The 21,017-nt window shown below is 39.1% G+C and overlaps 1 protein-coding gene across 3 annotated transcripts in view; it reads left to right on the forward strand.

Moving 5' to 3' along the window:
- The window catches only part of PTPRG (protein tyrosine phosphatase receptor type G), an 822,933-nt gene that overhangs the window by 472,763 nt on the left and 329,153 nt on the right, over positions 1-21,017 (forward strand). For all 3 annotated transcript variants that reach the window (XM_056129040.1, XM_056129043.1, XM_056129042.1), the window contains exon 4: positions 9,922-10,070. In XM_056129040.1, the coding sequence (XP_055985015.1) occupies positions 9,922-10,070 (149 nt within the window). The remainder of the gene's footprint in view (positions 1-9,921; positions 10,071-21,017) is intronic.

The following is a 21,017-nucleotide window of genomic DNA, read 5'->3' on the forward strand; positions in this document are numbered from 1 at the left end:
CATTTCCTTTGAGATTGAAGGTTCAGTTATTTTATTTTCTTTGGACCTATTGAATACTTATACACATCTAATCCAGGATGCTGCGCGTTTAAATTAAACATGGCAATATCCTTCAGGATTAGTATTGATAACCCACTTGGATAATATCAGTTTTAAAAAATGCTAGGTATGAGGAAATTGCTTGGGGCTGTGCATGCATCCATCCAGCTTCAGTGCTCAATACTATATGGTCTCCCCCAGAAGACTCCCAAACTCTGCCATAGGTAGCCCTGGGAATCCCCCAGTGAAATACTGCACAGTATAAGGCCTCTGCTGGATTTCATCAATGAGCTCTAACAATGAACTATTTGGCCCAGTTTGGCAAGACTTGCTGGGAGTCCCCAGGACTCATGTACTACCTGGGAGCTCTTCAGTCCATACTTAATTTTATTTATAGATTTTTTTTCTCTTTTTATTTTTTGAGGGTGTGTGTGTTTGGTATCAGGTCCTCACACATGCTCAGCCTGTTCTTTGCTGCTGAATCCCAACACCCTCTCGATTGTATTTTTGCAAGGTATTGCCATTTGGGAAAACCAGACTGAGAGAACGAACATAGGATCCTTGTATCATTTCTTACAATTCCAAGTTAATCTATAATTATCAGAGGAAAATGTAAAAACCTATATATTATAAGCCATAAGGTGTATCTTTGTTGTGTTAATTTTATATCTAACGTTGCATGCCTTGATGAAAGAAAAGCATTTTATTAGTTATTAATGTTTAGATAACATAATGTTCTTCCTTAAAAGTAACTTCCTGAACCTCATAGCTCTCAAACATACAGTCAGGAAGACGTATTTTTTTTCTCATGAAAATTTACAGGTTACTTATCTGTAGCATAGACTGTCTTTTGTATGTTAAAATATGAATATAGAAAGTAATATTTAAAGAAACCTATTACATACAGACAGTAACTTTCCCTAAAATAGTATTAATGTTCACATCTGTCTTGAACTCCTATGAGTGCTGTATATTAAACCCAGCAAAATCAGTAGAACAACTGGTTGCACCTAACCCAGTTCTCCAAAGTTGTCTGAAATATCTTTACAAGACAGATAGCGCCCCCGTATTTCTTCCTGAGGAGCCATAACTGTCTATTGTGGTGCCATTTCTCATTGAATTTCATCTAAAGTTATTTCCCTTTCTTTCATTTTTATATAATGAAAAGATAATGCATTCATCAAGAACATTTCAAGATAATCTTGCTGCTCATGGCATTAGTATTTAGCTAAATGATCAGAATTTAAGGCTTAGATGGTACTTGTGATGTATTTTAATAAGCCATGGTTTCTTATGAATTCTAAGTATTGAGAGGACATTTTCTAAAAAATCACTTTGTCTTTCATCTGACACCAATTACAAAAAATGAATGTTTGCTTTCTTATAAATGGAAATTTCATTATCATTGAAGTAACATGGTTTACAGTTGTGTTATTGTTTATATATTTGGTATACAAAGTTATTGCACCTTCATCTCTACCAGCACCAAAAATAGTTACTGTATTTTTGCCTTGCTACAGTGGTTTCTGTTTTCTCACTTTGCACTTTGTATTGGTTTACTCTGTGTGTGGGGGGTGAGGGGGAGCAGGGCCGGGGGAGGGGAGCTTACAGTCCTTTCTGTTGGTCTTAATATACTACAGTGCTTGCATCAATTAGTTAAAAAAAATTAGTGGTTACGTTAATAAAAGTAGATCTGTGGGTATATATAGATGTACTTAAGCAGGTTAATGTCTATAATCTACTTCATTTTGGTACCTGCAGAATTTGTTCCTGTGGACTGGAAAGATGGTGCAGGGGTAAGACACTTATCTTGCACGTCACTGATGCTGGTTTTATCTTTAGCACTACATGTAGTTTCCTGAGTATTGCCAGGAGTGAACCTTGAGCACAGAGCCAAGAGTCAGCTCCGAGCATCTCCAAGAGTAGTCCAAACTTCCATCCCCCTCAAATTTTATATCTGTATTGAAGATCCGTTATGTTTATTTTATGTGACTCTTGAACTGTTATAGTCATGCCTTCATAAGCACCTACTGTCTTACACTGAGAGAAGAACAACCTTGTTTGTGCTGATAGAAGGAAAACTAAATATACATAGTCTTAGTCATTTCCCTATGGTACATGGGATGAGGATTTTGCCCAGCTGCTCTGCTCCTTCCTAAGGTATGATTGCTACATCCAGCTCAAATCTCTTAACCGGAAGGACATTCTGTGTTCTGTGGCCACCGTAACTCACTGCTTAAGCTACAGGCTGCCTTTGACCTTTAGAGAGTTAATGATTTGTTTCAAAGGCGGAGAACAAACTGACAGAGCCTTACACAGGGTCTGCACCCACTAATGCCGTGGGTTCCCCTTCAGGTTTTCATTGATGATTTTTATGACAGATAATTTAATCTCAAAATGCCTGACCCACACTGAAGCTGTGTTTCTTAGTTGATATCAACAAGTATCAGAGTACTGTGAAATAAATAGCCTTTTAACTCTATAGACATTGGCCAGGAAATTTCTAGGAACTGTGCACCTGCCTTTTTATCTTTCCCTTTGGGTTTCTCCTCTTGGCATTTGAAGAATTTTCATGCAGGCTCTACATATGGAGGTTTTCAGGGGTTACTTCCAGTGCCTTGCTCTGTAGGACCCTCTTTAATGATGTTTAGAGGACCACAGGTTCCTGGGTTGAACCTGGGTCTCCTTGTAGCCTGCAAAGCACCTACTACCTTTGAGCTATCACCCGAACTCTCTTTGTATTCTGATTCCATTCTGTCAGTGACTGAACTGTGTCTTTCTGGTTCATTTTCAGGACTTCTTAGGCCTCCTAACACTTCCCTACCTGGTGGCAAGGTTTCATCTTTTACCTCTTCAAAGTCTCTGCTCCTCATTTTGACCCCTTTCTCTTCCTCATTACTGTTTTCCTCCCTCTTACCCAGTAATGATAAGAACCAGGATTTTACAGTGTTTAAAAGTTTTGAGTATTTTGCTTATTGGATTTGGGAATGGAGGTTTTCTTGCTAAAGGAGGTAATCTCAGTCTCAGTAGCTCTTTATTTTATTTTTTTATTTTTGGGTCACACCTAGCAATGCACAGGGGTTACTCCTGGCTCTGCACTCAGGAATTACTCCTGGCGGTGCTCAGGGGACCATATGGGATGCTAGGAATCAAACCCGGGTCAGCTGCATGCAAGGCAAATACCCTACCCAACTGTGCTATCGCTCCAGCCCCTCAGTAGCTCTTTGTTTCAGTAAGTCCTTGTTCCTAGTTTACTTTTGGGGTGGGCAGGTCACTCAAACATCCAGTCAAATATATTCTTCATTACCCAAGTATATGTTCTTCGAGTTTGTAACATCAAAAATAATTTTAATTAAGGGTTTCATGATTTACAATGATATTAATATTAGTATTTGTCATATGCTATTACCACACCACACCCAGAATGCCAGTTTCTCTCCACCACTTACCCTAGGTCCCTTCTGGTCTGCCACTCACTTCAGGCCTCTTAAAGGTAAAGGTAAAGGCCCTCCCGATGTTCATCGATTTGCTCGAGCGGGCCCAGTAACATCTCCATTGGAGACTTTGTTGTTACTGTGTCTGGCATATCGAATACGTCCCGGGGAGCTTGCCAGGCTCTGCCGTGCAGGCGAGATACTCTCGGTAGCTTGCCAGGCTCTCCGAGAGGGGCGGAGGAATCGAACTCGGGTGGGCCATGTTGGCTGCGTGCAAGGCAAACGCCCTACCGCTGTGCTATCGCTCCAGCTCAGCCTCTTAGCTGACTCAAATCCATAAGCAGAATCTCAGGGTTTCTATTCACTGATATCTGTCTATTCTTTCACTTAATCACTTAATTACTTAATCCCCGTTATTCATCGATTTATTCGAGCGGGTGCCAGTAACGTCTCCATTCATCCCTATTCTTTATGTGCCATATATGAGGGCCATTTTCTGGTATTTGTTTTTTCCCAACTCACTTTGCTTAGCATACATTGTACCCTCTTGTTTCATCCAGATTGTATCAAACTGCAAGGTTCCATTTTTTCTTGCCAATAGTATTCTGCTGTGTGTCTGTACTGCATTTTCTTCTCTTCTGTTTGAGGCACTTGGGTTGCTTTCAAACCATAACTATTGTAAATAGCTCTGCAAAAGCAAGGGTGTGCAAATATCTTTTCAGGTTAATGTTTTTGTGTTCTTGGGATAGATGCCAAAGAATGGAGTTTCTAATAATTTTTATTCTTCCATCCCTGCTCTCAACTGACTTTATCATGACCCTTGATCTTTATAAATTTGGGCATGAAGGTAAACTCATGTGGAGTCCTTATTCCTGGATTGTGGCTTCTTTTTAGCACTGTGTTTTGTTTGTGTCAATAATAAATGGGTCATATTGCTCAGAGAGAGACTGCCAAGCTTTCTAATTAAAAGCATACTATCAGCCAAGTAGACAGATGTTTGGAAACATCTGGGTGTTCAGCACCATTTACACTGGGCATGCCCAACCTGACTTTGTAATACCCCAGAGCATCTTTAGTTAGCTCAAGGTTGCCCAGAAAAGAAATTTTAAGTTTAATTAAAAAAAAAGATTCATTCTTTTGTGGTGTATTAAAAATACTTTGACTTTTTATTTTTTTTAAATACTCTATTTCAGAGGACCAAATGTTCGGGGTCTTTTTGTCTGATTAATCATACTTGTGTTCTAATTCCAGTCAGAACTATTTCACTGGGTCCCCTCATTGACTGGACTCCTAATCAGTTTGTTTGCTTTGATTTGTTTTAAGATCTCACTTGGTAGATGCATAGGGGCTGCTCCTGGTACATTACTTGAGAGTCACTCCCAGCAGTGCTTGGGGGTTCAGGTGGTGTGAGATACGGAACTACCCCTTGTACCGAAGTGAAGCACACATGGCCGCCTTTTAAGATAGCTAGCTCTCAGACTCTGCTAGCTCAGTTTCATGTCTGCTAATATTTATTGGTTTGTTTATTTTCTTGTTATTTGGACAGTGCTCAGAGTTTACTGCTACCTCTGTGTTCAGGGATCATTCCTGGCATTTTTATAATTATTAAAAATTCCCCAATATAGGGAACCATATTGGGTGTCAGGGATCAAACCCAGGTGGCCTTGTGCAAGGGAAGTGCTCTACCTGTTGTTCTTCCTTCCTTTCTTTCTTTCTTTCTTTCTTTCTTTCTTTCTTTCTTTCTTTCTTTCTTCCTTCCTTCCTTTCTTTCTTTCTTCCTTCCTTCCTTCCTTTCTTTCTTTCTTTCTTTCTTTCTCTCTCTCTCTCTCTTTCTTTCTCTCTTTTTCTCTTTCTTTCTTTCTCTCTTTCTTTTTTTCTTTCTTTCTTTCTCTTTTTCTCTTTCTTTCTTTCTTTCTTTCTTTCTTTCTTTCTTTTTTTCTTTCTTTCTTTCTCTCTTTCTCTCTCTCTCTTTCTCTCTTTCCTTCTCTCTTTCTCTCTTTCTTTCTCTTTCTCTCTTTCTTTCTCTCTTTCTTTCTTTCTCTCTCTCTTTCTTTCTTTCTTTCTTTCTTTCTTTCTTTCTTCTTTCATTCTTTCTTTCTTTCTCTCTTTCTCACCCCGCAACTCTCCCCCCAAAATCAACAGCTTCTATCTTCTTCCAACACTCTGAAAGTCTACTTTTCCAGCGGAGATGCAGTGCTTATTTATAAGTTGAGTTGCGTATCTAATTTTGATTTGAGGATTTGGCACTTGCTTGTTTTTTAGGCCTCAGATCTTGCACATTCTCATCTTCAGTATATTACTTGATTGAAGGATCAACTTGTCCACAATTGCTCGACTTAGTAGTTATAACCCCATGTCTGTCTGAATATCGAATATCTGATCTTATTCCCATCACCATGTCTCATGTCCTTCTCATTGTGGTGACCTTGTCACTATTTTCTACATACTTTTTTTTGCTTTCTTACTAGGCCTTCCCCACTAATTAACCAGTGATTGAACTTCCTTAGGCTTATTCAGTATGGATCTCCCACTTTCTTTCTCATTTCTCTCCTTCTCATTTCTTACTCATTCCATCACCTAGGTCTCGGAATCACTTAGGCGGAAGACTTTGCATTTCTTTGGGAGTTAACAATTGCCTACTGCCCCCTGTTACTTTCTCTGTCCTCCAGCATGTAGCTTCCTCTTGGCACCAGTCACCTTGGCCTCCTCCTAGTTGATTCCATGTTCCCAGAACTTTCGCATGACCTTCTTTCCCCTCTAAGTACTTTTCCAAGAGAAATCCTTTAATGCTCACTTGGAGCAATTCCCATTAGTCCCTACACCAAGTCTCACTGGAGTAGAACGCACACCTGTCTCTGCCTTTCCCATTTACAGGGCTGCTTCTATTGTTGATTTGACTGCTGATTTTCCTTTTTCCCTTGTAAATTTCTTGATGAATAATTTTTAAGACAAATGTGAATACCAATAGGAAAATTAGTAGAAGACTAAAATCAGGGGTCATATTTCTTGATGGTAGGCCAGCGAATTTTTTTTTTTTGAGTTGATGGTGCTACTCCTGACTCCTGGCTTGGAGCTGCTCCCAGAAATGCAAAGGGAACAGTCTGATGCTGGGGATTGAACCCTGGCCTCCGGAAAGGAAATCAAAGTATACTTTATAGACACGAATATGTGAGTGGTATGAGGGGCATACATGGATAGGCTTCAGTATATATGTCTATAATTTGAAAATTTACCAACAGTACCATAGTAATTGAATTCTCTTTCCAAGTTACTTACTTTTGAGTCAAAGTGGAAAATGAGTATCAGAACCATATGCATGGCATATTTGCATCAAATTGAAGTATTTTTTTCTGGATACAATCCAAGGAATAGAAGTAATTAGATATATGATTAATCAGTACCAACAATCAAGAAATAATCTTTTGCACTCTTTAAGATGAATTCAGAGCATTTACTTAAGTCTTTCGACTTCCTAGCAAGTATTTGAGTCACACCAACCCTGCCCAATGTCCCTTTTTCCTTGTTGGGAAGACATTTTTGAAATACAATGGACCACTAGAGCTGGAGAGATAGTTGAAAGGACTGGAGCTTATGCATGGCATGCAAGAGGCCCAGATTTGATCTCTGGCACCACCTGATACCTTGAGCACCATTTGAAGAAGCTCCCCAGTATTGACCTGGACATAATCAATGATCACTGTTTTTGAGCACTGTTGGGCGTACCCACATAATGATAATAAAATGGAACTCTGTCAGAAAACTCTGAGTTAGATTAGACCTATGTGGTTGCATTTTGTGCTATGACCGTTAGCTACATCCATCTTTATTCTTATGAGATGAAAGGCAACTGCCAGTAGGCTTTACCTCCTGAGTTGCTTGCTGGTCCATGCTTTCAGTGCTTTTCCTGTGTGATTTCCTTCAGCATCTTTCAGCCTTGCTCAGTAGGTTGTGGACACAGAGTGCTTGTGGATACTGGAGGTATAGGCAAATCTAAATGCCCCAATTAAGTGGTACAGTGGTCTTCTAGCCCCACGTTTGTTGTCTGTGAATTAAGCTCTTCCTGTTCCTGTGTTCTGTAGTAACAACCTTTGTCTCAAAACACCGCTACATATACAGTACTTATCAGGAGACTGTTACATAATAGTTAGAAAGTTCTGCCTACTTTTATATGTATATTAAACTGTAAGCCATCTTCAGATGGGGAGGGCCCATGTATATAGCATGCTGTGTGTTCTCCTGGGAAAAGCTATAAAATGAAATACAAGATTAATGGTTGATATTGTACAGTACCCATATTATGGTTTTCATTATTTATATAAAACAAGTAAAATGACCCCTGACAGAGACATTAATGATTCAGGTAAAATCAACTTTTTATAAGACGCTACTCAATCCCTGTGTGTATTCGAACAGATGCAGTCAAAATGCTTTGCCTTCATCCTTTTGATACAAAATGTTATGTATAGAATTTATAACAGATTGAGTGTAATTAACTGTATTGAAGACATTACTTATCTGATGCACAAATATTTTGAATTCAGGAGCTGATCTATTTTAGGTATCCCACATGATCACCCTCTGGCCCTTTTCCATAATTTGTAATGGTTGAAAACATTTAAAGAATCACATTCTGTGACATTTGGAATTATATCCAAATTTTAGTTATATTAGAATGCAGCTAGCCCCATTCACTTATGTGTTCTTTGTTTGGCTACTTCTGTGCCACAACGACCAGGTTTAGTTGGCAATAGATCCAATGACACATAGAGCATTAAATGGCCACTTAGAGAAAAAGTTTGCTGATCCCTAGCATACAGTAAAAGGTGGATCAGTGCTTGTGTATGTTTAATTGGTATAAGAAACACTTGCCTTTACCTTTTATAGTTTTTTAATTTGCTATCCCATTAATTGAAGATTCACTGTCCATTTTTCAGAAGTTGAAGAAAAACTGCCCTTTCAGTACCGTAAAATGGGATTTATAGGAGTAGGATTCCTTGACGTGCTTTTAATGCTTCCTTTATCTAGAAAAGTGCTGAAACTAATTGCTGTGTTTTAGAAATGGTTCATTAGTGTAGCCCCTATGTTTTATAGAGATCTAATTTTCATGCAGAATTTCCTTTGAAACTCTTAACTAGGGTCTTGTTAGGAAGAGGAAATAAGAAGAAGACAAGCACTTCCTTAAGATGAAAATAAGTTTGAGTTTTGATCACGACTACTCAGTATACTGATTGGCATCTTAACACTTTACGTTGACTTTAGCAGAGCAATTTTTTTTGTTGCACAAATGATTATTTTAGAAAACAAAACTGAAAAAAAGGGGGCTGCATAATTCATACTATCTGCTTTTAGTGAATTTGGATATTGTTTTTGAAAAGAAATTTCTGCTAGTGAAAGTCTCAGTTCTCATCATTGAAACCCAAGCACAAAAATTTGTAAGTCTACAACTCTATCTCATGGTGTTTCACTGATAAAAATTTTTAAAAAAGGAAAGTCTCAGTTCTATTATTTCTCTTTTCCAGGTTTCAATGAATTAGAAGATGTTTTTGAAATTTGGGGTTTGAGTTGATCGCTCCCTAAATTTTATGCTTTACTTCCTACCCCTCCCAACTTCCTCCCCACACCATTCTTCTCTTTCATACCGAGTGGTGCTTTGGAGTTGTTTCTGTCATGGTGGGGACCATGCAGGACCACTTTAACCTAGTGCTTCCACTTTCAAAGCACGTGCTCCACCCTTTGAAACATCTCTTGGCCAATTACTGGCATTGCTTTTTTCTTTGAGGTGGACCGAAGGAAATTTTATCATAGTGGGAGCCAAAGAAGCAGAAAAGTAAATCTCATTATCTAAAATTATTTGAGTACCTTGAGTAGAATTTTTACAGTGTTTTCCTGAGCACTGTTGTCAGATACAATTAATATTCTCCCCAATCCAAACTACCTTTCTGCTGTTATTGCCTTCATATTGGAAGAAACTGCAAATTTCATTTCTAGAGACCATATTTTCTAGTCATAGAATCTCCTTTATTATCTAGCTTTGCGTGAATATTTCCTACTTCATTGTCAACCTTGAATTTTGGGGTAGCCCCAGGAATCTCTGTTTAAAAGATGAAATATCTTAGTGCAGATAATTTTAAACATCAAGCAGATTTGGGAGACCCTGACTGAGAATAACTTCCTGTAATTCTCTCCTTTTCTTTTCTTTTTTTTTTTATCCCTGAAATGTATAAGAGGTTCTGAGAACCGTTTTGTGGAATGTTTATGATTTATAGTGAATTGATAAATTGAGAGTATCTGCAGCTCAGATATGCTAAATTATTCAAACTGGTGTTTTTGACTTATTTTTTAAACAGGTAAGAGAGGGGAAAATTCACCTCATTTGATCATAGACTTTATTAGAAGTCAAGTTTGATTTTGAAACTCACTTTTCCCCCTTCTGTTTTATTTAATGCAGTGGCCATCCTTCTGAAGGACGACTATTTTGTCAGTGGTGCTGGCCTGCCTGGCAGATTCAAAGCTGAGAAGGTGGAATTTCACTGGGGCTATAGCAATGGCTCTGTGGGGTCTGAACACAGCATCAATGGCCGGCGGTTTCCTGTGGAGGTGAGAGCAACTGGACATGTCCAAGTACAATGTGTTTTGAGTCTTGAATGAGATGCTTTGTCTTAATCCCCAGTCATTTTGCAAATCACAGTTGGACTTTTGTCTCTGGAAATGTTTTCTAAGCAGAATGTTGGGTGGCTATTCATTCTCGAATTGCCCATCTTCATTTAAGTGAGGAAGCATATAGAAGTCATGGACATCAATACAGTTCTACTAGACCCTGCCCTGGCTAATGGTTTTCAGAAGTTTGACAGCTTCTTTTCACTGCTCATTCTGAAATCTTGCTGTCTACAAGTGAAATTTGAGATGAAACTCTCAGAATTGACTTCCACTTTGTAGAAAAGAGAAAAAGTTAGTAACATATGAAAAAAGAGTCCCATAATGGCACTTTTCTCAGTAAGGAAGCAATACTAAAGTTTGTTTGGTCCTGGAAATTTTGAGAAAGAGACTTGAAATTGTTGTGAATGACTTGCTATGCATTTTGCTGTTGTGGAAGGTGCCATTTTGCCTTCCCTTATCAATTTTTGTAAAGATCCATAATGCTGGACAGAAAAAAAGTGAGAATAATAGGTCACCTTTATCTGGTGGAGGCAGGAGGAAAAAAGCCTTCTCTATTAATGTTGAGAGGGGCTAACACATCCCTTTTACTGCTAACCTTATTTTCTCCATTAAATCAGGATGCATTCGTACCAGTTGGTGGTACAAATAGGTTTCTTGGTTGGTTGATCATGGTGTGACTAGTCTTTTCACTGTGTGGAAGAACTAAATGGGTGTACAGTCAAACTTATGACTAGGGGCCAATCGTACAGTGGGTTGGGCGTTTGCCTTGCATGTGGCCGACCTGGGTTCTATCCCCAGCATCCCCTATCCCCCCGCCCCCCCAAGCACTGCCAGGAATAATTCCTGCGTTCAGAGCCAGGAGTAACCCCTGAGCATTGCTGGGTGTGATACCCTCTTCCCCCCCAAAAATGCAAACCTATGACTAGACTGAAACATGCGGTGGTTTTCGATAACGCCTGTTGTTTCATTGTGATCTCAGATGTAAACATGTGAGCCATGCACTTGTATCACAACCCTCTGGTATCCACGTGACCAAGACACATTACAGATCTTGATTTTTTTGTAACTTAAGTCATGATATATTTTGATAATCTGATGAATATATGTTATCCCCTTTTAATAGATGTATGTGTTTCTACACACAGATTTACATATAATTTATAAGGTTTCATGGCTTGCTTTAATTCTTGCAACCCCTTCACATACCCTCTAGCGTCCTTGAAACTTAGATTAAAAATTCCTCAAAGAGAAATTAATTACATATAATTTATTTGGTTTCATAGCTTGCCTTAATTCTTAAGGCAAAATATCCTTTTCTTTTAGCTGTTCATATTCACTTATGGATTTGTTTATTATCTATGATAGCTGGAAAAACCAGCAATAACCACTCTGAGAATGTGCTTCATACCAGTTTTATTTTTTCCTAGTTTATCTGATAAATTCCCAGTATCAATTCTGTCTCCTCTCAGTGGAACATCCTGCCCTGATGACTCTCATTATGTCTTAAAAGTGTGATTTTACTTAATGGACTCTCATTTCTTACTTATTGAATGAATCATTTCTTAGAAGTCTTAGTGTTTTTTGATTTTTCTGGGAAACTTGATTACTAGAAACAAAACTAAATTTTTATGATTTTGGTTTGGAGGTACTCAGGGCTTACCTCTGATTCTCTTCTCAGGGATCACTCAGGAATCACTCCTGGTGGTATTCACAGATCATATGCAGTGCCAAGGGATAATATCAGGGTTGACGGTGTGCCAGACAACTCCCTTTAGGCCCTGTACTATTGCTCTGTAATATCACCAATTTTTTGTTGTTTGTTTGGGATTTTTTTGTGGGTTTTTTTTGTTTGTTTGTTTTAGTGAATCACTGTGAGGTACAGTTACTTCACTTAGTCACTTAACTTCCCGTTAGTCATCGATTTGCTCGAGTGGGCGCCAGTAACGTCTCCATTTGTCCCTGTCACGTGCTAGTGTAGCCCAATGGCATCTGTTCGCTCTGGGAACATGAAGAGCCTCAAACCGATCGTTCATGATCTTGATGAAGAAGTCTGACCATCTGGTAGGTGGGCGGCCACGCGGTCTTTTGACATCCCGTGGAATCCAGTCGGTAACGGCTCTAGTCCAGCGGTCGTCTTTAAATCTCATACATTCAAAGCAAAGGTCCTACCTGCTGTGCTATTGCTCCAGCCCATAATATCTGAAAAAGAAGACCAACAATGCTAGGAAGTGGGAGCCTCTTTTTTCTCTTTTATTCTTTTATGCAGAAGCAGACAGCTCTGCTTCTCCCTTTATGTGACTCCAGGAAAGTGCAGAAATTCTGTGAATGTAATTTTGGAAGCTTATTTCTTTAAATGAATACTTAAAGGTGTTTTGTTGTTGTTGTTACCCAGAGAATGCTATTAAATCAGAATCTAATTAGAAATGGCACCTATCATGCCCAGACTTACTGTTTGACCAGTTTGTTTGAATTTCTTTTAAGTAATATCAGATGGTATGGTAGTTAGTATTAATTGGATTTCTCATTGAAGCCCATCTGGTTTATAGCTTGTTTTTTTGTTTTTAATGTGATAAACATGTTAAAATTACTTAGTGGATATATTTGGAAGGACTGACATTTCAGAGATCAAAGGTAACACAACTGAATTTCACTTTCAAATGTTCACAGAAAAGTTGTTCACTTATACCCATAACATGTCTGCAGTATTTTTGTTAAATTAGTTTAGTTGAGCTTTTGTGTTAGTAGCAGTTCTCCTAGAAATTTTCATTCTGTTTGAACTCCTCAGACTTTTTATTTTTTTCCACATCACTAAACTTTTTTCCAGAGACATTGAAGTGAAAATAAGAAAGTATAATTTATCAAAACTAGGGACATTGCTTTTGATGCGATCAGGGTGAATCAGAGAAGTGTTAGCACTGTAGCACTGCCCTCCAGTTGTTCATCGATTTGCTCGAGTGGACAGAAGTAACATCTCCATTGTTAAACTTGTTGTTACTGTTTTTGGCATATTGAATACAGGAGAGCTTGCCAGGCTCTCCCGTGTGGGCGGGATACTCTCAGTAGCTTGCTGGGCTCTCTGAGAGGGATGGAGGAATCAAACCTGGGTCGGCTGAGTGCAAGGCAAACACCCTACCCACTGTGCTATCGCTCCACCCTGAGAGAAGTGTTACTGTGGAAAACTCTGCTGGAATTGGTAGTATATAGTTTTGGTTCTCAACCCTAGATAGTCTTTTCCCTTGGGACAGTTGGCACTGTTTGGGACACTTGTGTTTGTTACTGTTTTTGGGCAGTGGTATCCGTCTAGAATCCAGAAGTGTATGGAGATATATCAGTGTATAAGTGTATGCTCAATATATCTTAATTCATGGAACAGTTCCCATATGAGGCCATTATCCCAAACAAGCTAACACTGCTATGTGACTAGAGTCGAGGAAGTGATTAGTTGTGTGACGTTTTTTATAATACATTTTGAATAACCAGTGCCTGAGAAATTCCATTTTTTCCGGCGGGGGGTGGGGGTTGGTTACACACGACTGTGCTCAGGACTTACTACTAGCTCTGAGCTTAGGAGACTGTGTGTGACGTCAGGAATAAAATTCAGGGCTGCTGCATGCAAGGCATTCTCTTGCATTCTGTACTGGCCGGTCTTCTCTGATGATTTTTCATGAGGAAATGTACATCACCTTACAGGTAACTGCATAACCTTACAGGTAACTGCATAACCTTACAGGTAACTGCATAACCTTACAGGTAACTGCATAGCTGATCCTGGTTCCTTAGATTCCACTTGAAAAAAATCACCACCCTGGTTTTTTTTTTTTCAGCAGCTGTCTTGTTCTGCAGCTACAGGATGAATTTTAAGCATATGTCCCACAAGAATCTAGATATGCTCCCAAGGGTGTCAATGGCAAGTCAACTGTGGAGGTTTTGCTTCTTTCTGGGAATTCTTCGAAAACAACTTCGTTGTAGATGTTGGAAGTCCAGAAAATAGACTTCTCCTCATTTTCCTGGCTGAAATCCTGGACTTAAAAAAATTTCCCAAATAGAAAAAGAAAGGTCTTTGTACAACAAAATATGCCCTTTCATGGCCAACACTCATTATAGTTCAGTTACATTTAGAAAAGAAAATCAGAGTTCAGGTTACAGTTCCATATGTGGCAGATGAGACCCAAAGTAGTAGATCTCTGCTGCCCTCATCTTCTTCTGCTCAACTTTACTCCTTCCTCAGGGCACTTTTTTTTTTTTTTAGTGCCCCCTGGTATGAGTGCACTGGGTTGTAAAGGTGAAGAAAGAAACGTAGTTCTTACCCTACTGGTATTTATACTGTAGTGGTGACAGACATTGAAGAAGCAATCGTACAGATAGCCATGTGATTTCTGTTCTGATTCAGTCTCTTTAAGAGAAGAATGTTTTGTTACGAGATGAACAGAGGGCCTCTCTAGAGATAACAATATTTTTTAAGGTAGAATAAGTAAGGGGCCAAAGAGATAATACAGCGGGTGTAGGGTGTTTGCCTTTCAAGTAGCTGATCCGGGTTCAATCACTGACACAATATATTGTACCCTGAGCACTACCAGGAGTGATCTCTTCGAGCAAAGTTAGGAGTAAGCCCTGAGCAATGCTGTGAGCAGCCCCAAACAAACAAAATGAAGATATAAAAGGTAATTTTCAAAGTCCAATTGGGATTAAAAGGTGCAGGTCGGATTTAAAAGGTCGTTGCCAGTATTAATGGAATTACTTAAGGACTAGAGGTGAGGAGCAGCTTTGGTTGACATGATAATAACTTAACCTTCCCCAGCTGCAAGTCACAAAAAGTCCCTGAAACTTGTGAGCAGATTGCTTCATGTGGTGAAAGGAACTTTGCAGGTAAATTAAGTATCTTTAAAATCAAAGGGCTTAGAATATTCAGTGATTAAAACAGTCGTGGTAATGTCCTCTTCCAGCTCTTCCTGACTTCGGAAGTTTGGGTTATCTGACCAGCTGTCAAAGTATCTGAGAGAGCTTCTGTGCCTTCTTACGTATGCTCTTTCTCCCACATTCATTCTGTGTTTGTGATTGGAAACTTAAGTAAAAGTTCATGTCATGTTAATAGGAATCACTTTCAACTACCAAATACTGAAGTTGGAGTTAATGCCAAGAGGAATATTCATATAAAAGTCTCTGAGCGTGCCATTGAAGTCAGTGTTCATTGTATGATTGTTTCAGTGGCAATTAAAGTCTTGTTTATTACAATACAAGAGTGCGGGAGTTGTTGATTCCGACTTATTGGAGCTTTATGAGTTGAAGTCTTCAATAAGCTTAAGTGATCCAAATTGATTGTGTATGCCCTTTACAGTGAAACTCACAGCTGGTTCATTTCAGTTCTATTTAGAGCATCTTAGCTAGTGAATAGAAGCAAAGATATTTTTTCTAATATATATGATGTACACATTACCATATGGCACAGGTCTGTAATCCCTTAACTGAAACCCTTGAATCCAGATGTTTTCAGAATTCAGAATAATTTTTAGTAAGATATTATGGTGCATATGCCACATCTATATTATTGAGAGTACATTAAGCTCTGAGACCAGTAAATATACTAATATCCATAGGAAGGGAAGTTTCAGTATTTTAAAGAACCTTATATCTGTTTTCACTGCTGGTTTATTTCTTTTTTTTCTCTCTCTCTCTATCTTTTTTGCTTTTTGAGTCACACCCAGCAATGCTCTGCACTCAGGAATTACTCCTGGTGGTGCTTGGGGGACCATATGGAGATGTTGGGGATGGAATCCAGGTCGCAGCGTGCAAGGCAAATGCCCTACCTTCCAAAGTATTGCTCCAGCCCCTAATTTAGTTCTTATGCCAAAATTATAAGCAACAACAGTGAAGTTTTCGTTGTGGACATTTCTGAGATCTTCCCAATTTCTTGTAAAGATTTTATGAACTGCTGCTTTTCAAAAGTGGCCTGTATAGTTGGCACCATTTTTTTTTAATATCATGAAGAGAACTTCTGACATACTTTTAACCATGTTGTTGAATTGTCTGTCAGCTCATGGGCTGGAAAAAACAAAGTATCTGGGTACTGCTTCTGCCCCCCCTTCAGCTATGCCTTGGGATTGTACAGTATTTTAGTCAGAGTTAAGGTTTTTCCAGGAGCCAAGAGGCTAGTTTGAGTATAACCTTGATTTTTTATTCATTCTCAGCTTAACATTCTGTTTGAGCCTGTGCTTCTCCTCAGGATTCATGGCTTCAGTGTGTTAATGTGCTTCTGCATTCCTTCCTGCCCATCCAGGTCCTACCTGGTTCTACGTAGTCTGCCTACCTGATTTGCCTTTCAGTTTGCAAAATGGCCCGTGATTCAAGTGTTCCTATATCGTTCTGTGTTGGACCTAGTAGGTGATGTCTCAGGTTGACATCAACAACCTTCCTTCTCCCAGGAGAGCTCATTAACTTGTGACACACAGAAGTCTCACACTGTCAATTCAGAGCGTTTGTGTGTTTGTGACACTTTCAATTAAGAGCATGTGCGTGTGTGTGTGTGTGTGTGTGTATTTGGGGATGGGGTGGGGCTCCTCATCATATCTCCTGGCTTCAGGAGTTTTATTTTCTAGAGCAAAGTATCTAGTTTGGCAAGCACATGTGTAGATTCTTCTCTGCTGGAAATAAATTGACCTTTGTGAAATGCCTCTTGACAGTTTATTTTGTTTATTGTCAGTTTAAAGACCTTCCCATTGAAGAAACCTATTTATCTTGTTTTAATTTACTCTGACCAAAGTGATCTGACCAAAGTTATATGACCAGTGTCCCCCACCTCTTCCTTTTGGTATGTGCGTAGCAGTAGTATCAGTCTTTTGAAATGAGCTTTAAAATTCTCTTCTCTTCTTTACTCCTTGATCCGTGTGTAATAAAATACACTTTTCAAGTTTGTGTTTTCAGAGCACACAGATGACTTGAATTCTAATTACCTTGAAAATTTAATAATCATTTTGACTGCTGGCAAACAGTTGTTGGAAGTTTTTATGAACTTGGTACCATTTTGCTTTGTCATTACAGGGAACTGTCATTAAAGAGAGATTGAAGCTGTTTAAAAAAAAAATCGCTTGCATTATCATGCTTTTTCGACACCCTGACTTGTATTTTAACTGCCTGGAGTTATTACAAGTTCTGTGAAAAGCTGTTTTTGTTTACCAAGTGCCCTTGGTCAGTGGGACTCAGGAGTGCCTGTTTTCCTTATCTTTCATGGAAGTGTTAACGAGATTGTTGGGAGGGTTGTCTGGCATTTGCTCTTCTGTGGTTAGGCAGTTGTCATTTCCTCTGTAGAGATGGCTATTAAATGGCGAAAGGACTGGTGGAAATTTAATTATTATACTGAGATAAAGATTCCATTTTTTGAGGAGTGTTTCATTTTTTACTTGTGAGATATTTAATTCCCACCTGACTGATCTTTTGCTTGCCTGCCCTGTGTTAATTAAGAGGGACATTTCAGGAGGCCTTGGTACTGGATTGTCCTCTGTGGAAAAGTTAATGCCTGGTTGTATAAAGCTGGAAAACAGGTTGTGTGAGGTAAGAAAAGGACCTTAGTCACTGGTGTGGTAAGTCGTCATATCTGATAATCCTCAGCACACAGTGAGTCTTAGGTGTCAGTTTGGCTCAGGGCTATTGGATGATGTGTCACTGACATGTGGTGACTGTTAAGGGCTGGGATCCTACTGAGAATTACAGACATGCAGATCACACTCTTTATACAGAAAACCTGGCAATTTTTGAGCTATTCAAAGTAGCACTGCACTGTACTGCACTGTCCTCCCATTGTTTATCGATTTGCTCAAGCAGGCACCAGTAGTGTCTTACAACAAATTGTGAGAACTTGCTGTTACTGTTTTTGGCATATCAAATATGTCATGGGTAGCTTGCCAGGCTTTGCCATGCAGGTAAGATAGTCTCGGTAACTTGCTGGGTTCTCGGAGAGGGGTGAGGGATCAAACTCGGATCAGCCGCATGCAAGGCAAAAGCCCTATAGAGAATTAATGACTGGGTTGGGGAGGAACTTTGACTACTAAATAAAATGCTCCAGACAATTGTAAGGGAGTTTCAATCATACAGTGATGCAACACCCATCCCTCCACCAGTGTACATTTCCTACCACCTCTGTCCCCCCCCCCCGGTTTCCCTCCCACCCTCCCCTACCTGCCCCCCACCCCAGAGCACCCCAGCAAACACTTTTCTTCTTTTTCTACCCTTTTTTTTTTAACTGGTGGCATCTTTGGGGTATGGGTGTGACTGCCAAGTCTCACAGAAGTACTAGGTAGCCCAACTTGATCCTTAAAAAGCCTGGAGATTTCAGTTGCAAAACCCACATACCTGAATTTTCAGCAGATTATATCTTGGTGGGGTCCATCCCAGAGACAGTGATGTCTGGCAGGGGTCATGGCAGCGATCTTGGATTACCATACCCATTTTAAAGATAGGAAAGCTAAATTTGGGGAAAGGTTAGTGGCTTTGTTGCAGCAGATCTGATTAGTTTCAGGTTCTTGTGGTGTTGGGGGGCAGGAGTGTAGTGACTAAGAAAATGCAAGAGTCTTCAGTGTTAATGCCTTTTTATTTCTTCCAAAGCCTACTTGGAAGACAAAATAAAAATATACTTCTGAATGAAACTTATTGAGCTCCAAATAGGTTCCCATCCCCCCCCAACACACACACCATCCCTTGATATATATTACTACTTTTCTCTGCCCCTTAGCTGTTTCCATCCTACTTAAGTGAAAGATGTAGGCTTACCATTCTTGTTGCTAACTTGCTATGTTCATGAGGTATATTGAGAAGGACCAATGGAATTGTATCTATTAATGGACTATATTGAAAGACTGTTCTCATCACATTCTGTCCATTGTAAGTCTGACTGTCTCCCCCTTCTTCTTCCTGTAAGATCCTTTCTAGCCAGCCTGATAGCTTGGTTGAGAATAACTATTAGTTCTCTGCAATCCCGAATCTGATGTGAACAAAATCTGAACCCTCGCTTTTTCAAAAGCTGATAAGTCTTTTTCTTGTCTTATCACTTTAGGTTGTTTATAGAATCACAAATGTAGGAGATATGGTTTCTTTGATATACTGATTATATTTAAATTGTGTAACAGAAGGAAAAAGATTAACAGACTACAAATGTTCAATGATGTCTGAACTAGTAGTAAAACACAGTGGTGAGGTTGAAGAAACAGAAAAGATTATCCTTATCTTGCATAGAGATATCAATAGAAAATACTAGCAAATGATCTAAATTGACCTTTAGTCTATTTTCATTATGTTACATTGAGACTCAGTGCAATGGAAAATGCAATGTCAGCTGGTCATTGCAAAAGAGAAAAAGAAATGAGTGATTTCATTTGGCTTTCAAAATTTCAAATTTTATATGATTCATATTATTTAATGATAATTGTAAAACCAACTATAAAGTCGATTGATTTTAATAATCTGTGATTTTACCCTAAAATGTTAAAATATTACTCTTTCAACATACATTGTTATAAAATGAAACTGCTAGCTATTTCATGTTCTCTCTGAAATTCAGAGTATATCTTCTGTGTGCAGCAACATCTCTACTCAGACAAATGTTTTATCACTTGTAGCTAGTGGCTACAGCACCCATAATATGCCATTCTGTGTGCCCTAGACTATAATAATAAAATTTAGATACTAAAGGAACTAGAAGACTTACAGAAGTCTCTAGTCGCATGCTAACCCTCAGCATGACTGGGTTAAATTAAAAGTAACTTTCTTCATTTATTGCGTCCGATCAAAGAATAGACACAGGACTGGAGAGAGAGTACAGTAGGGAGGGCTCTTGCCTCACATGCAGTCAACCTGGGTTCAACCCCTGGCACCCCATATTGTCCCCTTATTCCACCAGATCCTATTTTTGAATGCAGAGCCAGGAATAAACCCTGAGCACTGCCAGGTGTGCCCCCCCTCCCCAATCCCCTCTAAAAAATAATAAAAAGAAAAAACAGCCAGGACAAAAAATACACACACACACACACATCTATGTTTGGCTCTATGGTTTTGAGTACTATCCTCAAGAACCATTCTCAGTCTGAACAATTCAAAAGTTACTGGGGAGACCTTTGTGCCCTGACCTGGGGCGGGGGGTGTGGTGGGGGGTGTTCTTCTTCGGGGTGCAAAACCAGCCAAGACCAGATGTAGTCTACATTCAGCCCAATGGATTTATCACCCAGGATGCTTCCCCTTGCTGTGCCCCCCTTTGGTTTGTCTTGGTGAAAATTTGAGTAAGATTTTATGCCATCACAGATGCAAATCCTCTATCAAGTTCTTTAGTGCCATCATCACTCAGAAAGATGAGCCTCAAAGATCTATAAGGAGTAGAAGCCAAGATCAATTTAAATTTTCTTATCTTTCTCCTTGAAATCCCCAGCCTAGAATTTCATTGTTTGCCCCTCTTTTATTTCATGGACAAGGGCAGAATTTCCTAAAAGTACCCTATGTAGATTTGCATAGCCTGACGCTGTTGTTCGCGGGTACTGCTATGAGTGCTTTTACTGTGATATGTGGAAACCACTTAGGAAATTTCTCCAAAACCCTTTTTATTTAAAGATAAAAATTTCATCTCTTTAATGTTTGAGGATGTCTTTGAGAATAGGACTTTAAAATTCGGGTTAATGCATGAAAGTTATTTGGGTTAATAATAAAATAACTTCTAAATCCCAGCTCTTATTATACAGATTCAGCTTTGATTTCTGAATATCCCCCATTAAACTTTCATTGCGTTGATGTTACAGAGTCCTGTATTTTGAGAAATTTTATTTTTTTGTCTCACTGGTCCTTGTTCTCCGGTCAAGGAAGGTTTAGGGTGAAAGAATTCTCATAATCTTTTGTCTCTTTATCTTCCCAACA

Source organism: Sorex fumeus, unplaced genomic scaffold (assembly GCF_029834395.1).
Source record: "Sorex fumeus unplaced genomic scaffold, SorFum_2.1 ptg000072l, whole genome shotgun sequence".
NCBI lineage: Eukaryota > Metazoa > Chordata > Mammalia > Eulipotyphla > Soricidae > Sorex > Sorex fumeus.